Below are 4,133 nucleotides of genomic sequence, written 5' to 3'. Positions count from 1 at the left end.
GTCTTGAGGCCCCAGGCCAGCTCGGTGCCCCAAGCAATTGCTTGACTTTCACTTTCGGACGGGTACCCGAATATGGAAGTGAACGAGGCTTTGCGATTTTTTTTTCTATCTTGGCCTACGTGAAATTCTGCATCCATTGTACGATTTTTTTAATTTATTTTTTTCCACCTCGGAAGGGCAACGTGAGTCGAGAAGGGCATATGGGCAGTTGCCCGGGCAACCTGAGCAACCCCCCTGTGCACGTCCCTGGACAGCTTCATGTAACGTTAAACATATTATTTGTGCATTCTGTGCTGTAACGTTACAATATTTCCCAGTAGGCTAAACTGTCCTGAATTGTTTTATTTATTCATGAATTTTTGCCTTGTGCAGGTGGAAAGACAGAGAGCTGTGTTTGGTGTGCCCCTGATCGACCTGAGGAAGAGTGGACAGATGAGACAGGGTCTTCCTCTATTGCTCATGCGCATAGTGGAGTTTGTGGAGAAGCATGGTGAGTGCCGTGTGTTTCTCACTCTCAGTGTTGGTCGATGATCACATCTGTGCTGAGATAATGTGTGTTTGTGTTTAGGTCTCAGTGAGAGTGGGCTGTTCAGGGTTGGTGGAAAAGTGAAACGCTGCAATGAATTAAGGAAAAGTTTTGATCAAGGAGGATTTCCAGAGTTTGACAGTGGGGATATTCCTACTCCTGCCTCCTTATTGAAACTTTTCCTCAGGGAGTTGCCTGGTGGACTTATTCCAGAGCTACACATGACACAACTGCTGAAGGTGTTCAGGGGTAGGTGAAGCTGGGGCGTTGATGAGAGAACATTTTGGGTTCCTGCTGCACAACAAAATTGATTTATCAAATCGGACTAAATCTTCTTGAATTCTTTATCTTGCAGACTCAGAAGATGAAGAACTCAATCAGGCTGTGAGGACGATCCTGAACCGTCTTCCTGAGGAACATTTTAACGTCCTCTCCTACCTGCTGTTCTTCCTGGCCCGTGTGGCTGCTGAGAGTCATCTAAATCTTATGACATCCAAGAACTTGTCAATAGTTTTTGGACCCACCATCTTTCAGTAAGTGTTTGTATTTGTGTATTAATCTGATATATTCTGTACTTCAAAGCACATTACAATGTAACTCAGGGGCTGAGGTGTCCTATATAGTAATGTGACGTGTGTTATCTGTGTGCAGTGTTCCTCTCTGCCCCACCATGGTTGAGGATCAGACTCTGTGTAACACTTTGACAGAGCACCTGCTCAACAACCTGAAACATTTGCTGCCAAACATTTACCCTCATGCATCCACCGGCAACACAGCAGTGAGTTTATACTGTGTTTTAAGTTTGTTTCAGATTATACTTGTATCTGTGTGTGACTGGGTTATGAATTTAATCAGAACATTGTTAAACTATTACTATTAGTCATTGCTAGTGTGTAAGAGTGTGTGAAAGATTTAAAATGCTTAGAAATGTGCTTGTGTGTTTGAGGAGGCAGGGGACTCGACGGATGAAGAGTGTGTCAAACAACCGCCACTCACAGAAATCCGGTACGTATGCTGAGAACACACACACTGGTCATAATGGATGCTGGTCATTATGGGTTTATCATAAATCATTATTACCATCCTTATGCTTGTTATGTGTATATATTTTCCAGATCGAAGCTACCTAAAATTGGAAAACTGCGGCGATTGAGAAAAAGATTAAGACGTTTTGTAAAAATAATGTGCTTCTGCACTGGCAGGTATGTGGCAGGATCTTTATAAAACATTTTTATGTATGAGTGAGAAAGAGAATGCTGTGATTTGTTTTCCTGTGAATGTGCCCAGGTACATTTAGTTATACGGGTAATGAATGTGTTGAGTGAACAAACATAATCGGTTTTCTTTCCTTTTCATTCCTTCACCACATAGTAGTAACAACACAGAGAGTGGAGAGGAAACCTGGACATAGGTGACCAGGACTGCAAGACACTGAGGTCGGTGAGGGTCATTCGAAGACAGTGAGGCCGGTGAAGGTCATGGCAAGACATTCAGGCTGTCACCGCAAGACACTGGGTCCAGAGAGGGTCACCAGATGACATTGGAGCGGGTGAGGGTCACAGCAAGACATTAGGGCTGGTGAGGGTCACCGGAAGACATTAGGGTCAGTGAGGGTCACTGGAAGACACTAGGGCTGGTGAGGGTCATTGCAAGGCACTGGGGTCAGTAAAGGTCACAGCACTTGGGCCAGTGAAGGTAACTGCAAGACACAAGGGCTAGTGACGGTCACTGAAAGACATTAGGGCTGGTGAGGGTCACTGCAAGACATTGGGGGCCAGTGAGAATCCCTGAAAGGCACTGGAGATGGTGATGGACGACAGCAGGTGTGATTATGAAGATACAGAGAAGACAGATGCTAGACTCTGAAGCTGATTTAAAGGGTTAGTTCACCCAAAAATGAAAATTATGTCATTAATTACTCACCCTCATGTCGTTGGACAGCTGTAACACCTTCGTTCATCTTCAGAACACAGATGAAGATATTTTTGTTGAAAGCTGATGGCTGAGAAAGGCTTCAAAAAGGCCTCCAATTGGGATTTAGTACATTTCGACTGACCCACTCACAAGACCCCTAAAAGGCACTAAACACTTTGTTACAAAGTCCATCTCACTACAGTGGCTGTACAATCATTTTACAATGCGACGAAAATAGTTATTGTGCGCACAAAAATCAAAATAACGATCTAATCCACCAAATTATTGACGTGAACTCGACGCATGCGCGAGAATATGACGCAGCTCTGCCGTTCGAATCATAGACAGTAAAAGAAATGGACTGAGCGATCCCATTGACGTCAACGGCGAAAAAATGAAGTCAACCTAGGGGCACTCACTTCCTGATGGCTGAGCGAACTGCGCAGGCTCAGACTGAGCTTGACGATGTAGATGTGACGTGAGCCTCCTGTCTGACAGCTGTAGGTCTTCTAGTAGTTGTGGAAAGTAAAATCTGAATCACGTTGTTTAAATATTTTCTCCCGTTGCTTTTGGCTCACTATGGGCTTCTCCCCATTCTCCCCCCTTGATTTTATCAGACTTTATGTCTCCACGTCCCCCCGACTGTCTCATAGACAGTAAAAGATTGCCTGCGAGCGTCTCCTCAGGTCTATGCGGTAATTTCTCAACTGTGCGACAGAGTCGCGTTGGTTATGACGCAATCGTTAGCCTATTTTTACAAAAACAGGTTCTGCGGGGCGATAGTGTTAGATACAAGGTAACGGAGCCTTTTATGCATTGTCGTGTTTCTTTAGAAATAAACAATGGACAAATGGAGTCTTTAAACGTCTCAGATGTAAAGTTATTCACTGTCAAAGTGACTCAAAAATCAATGGGAGTCAACGGGATGCTAACAGCAGGTGATGCGCTATCGCGTGAGTTGATTTTGAGACAGTGAGTTGATTTTGAGCGTGAGTTTGATTTTTTTTTTTGCGCACAAAAACTGTTCTCGCCGCTCGGTACAATTATTGTACAGCCGCTGTAGTGAGATGGACTTTGTAACGAAGTCTTTAGTGCCTTTTATGGATCTTGTGAGTGGGTCAGTCGAAATGTACTAAATCCCAATGGAGGCCTTTTTGAAGCCTTTCTCAGACATCAGCTTTCAACAAAAATATCTTCATTTGTGTTCTGAAGATGAACGAAGATGTTACAGGTGTCCAACGACATGAGGGTGAGCAATTAATGACATCATTTTCATTTTTTGGTGAACTAACCCTTTAATTCAAGCTTGTCATCTTCAGTTAATTAATAAACATTTTTTTCTTTGTACGCAGTGTTTTGTTTGTAGTTGTCCAGTCAAGTTGAATTTACAAAATGTCAACAACAAAAAAAGCCCAAATTCCACACTCCAAAGTTGAGCTGTTTACACTTACATTTACTTACACCAAAATAAACATACACCATAAAACACCCTAATATTAAAACATTTCTGAATATAATTATTTTTAAAAAATCACTTTTATTGGTGTTGTTAATTAACATTAACATGGAAATGCTTACACAGAAATAAATTCATTTAGCTTTGGAATGACATTAGGGTGAGTAAATGATCACATTTTTGGGTTGAACAATCATATTTTTCAAGAGTTAACACATAATTTAAGTAAGACACTGA

At 42.3% G+C, this 4,133-nt stretch overlaps 1 protein-coding gene across 1 annotated transcript; it reads left to right on the top strand.

Annotated features, from left to right (window-relative positions):
- The first annotated feature begins 200 nt into the window (after positions 1–200).
- Positions 201–2,371, top strand: LOC137039307 (protein FAM13A-like). The gene is made up of 8 exons (XM_067414660.1): positions 201–260; positions 373–490; positions 569–775; positions 882–1,059; positions 1,178–1,304; positions 1,473–1,531; positions 1,642–1,728; positions 1,898–2,371. The coding sequence occupies exons 1-8, from the start codon at positions 201–203 to the stop codon at positions 1,935–1,937; spliced, it is 876 nt and encodes a 291-aa protein (XP_067270761.1). The 3' UTR covers positions 1,938–2,371.
- The last annotated feature ends 1,762 nt before the right edge of the window (positions 2,372–4,133 follow it).

Source organism: Pseudorasbora parva, chromosome 13 (genome assembly GCF_024679245.1).
Source record: "Pseudorasbora parva isolate DD20220531a chromosome 13, ASM2467924v1, whole genome shotgun sequence".
Lineage (NCBI taxonomy): Eukaryota > Metazoa > Chordata > Actinopteri > Cypriniformes > Gobionidae > Pseudorasbora > Pseudorasbora parva.
This window is presented reverse-complemented; position numbering and strand designations above follow the sequence as displayed.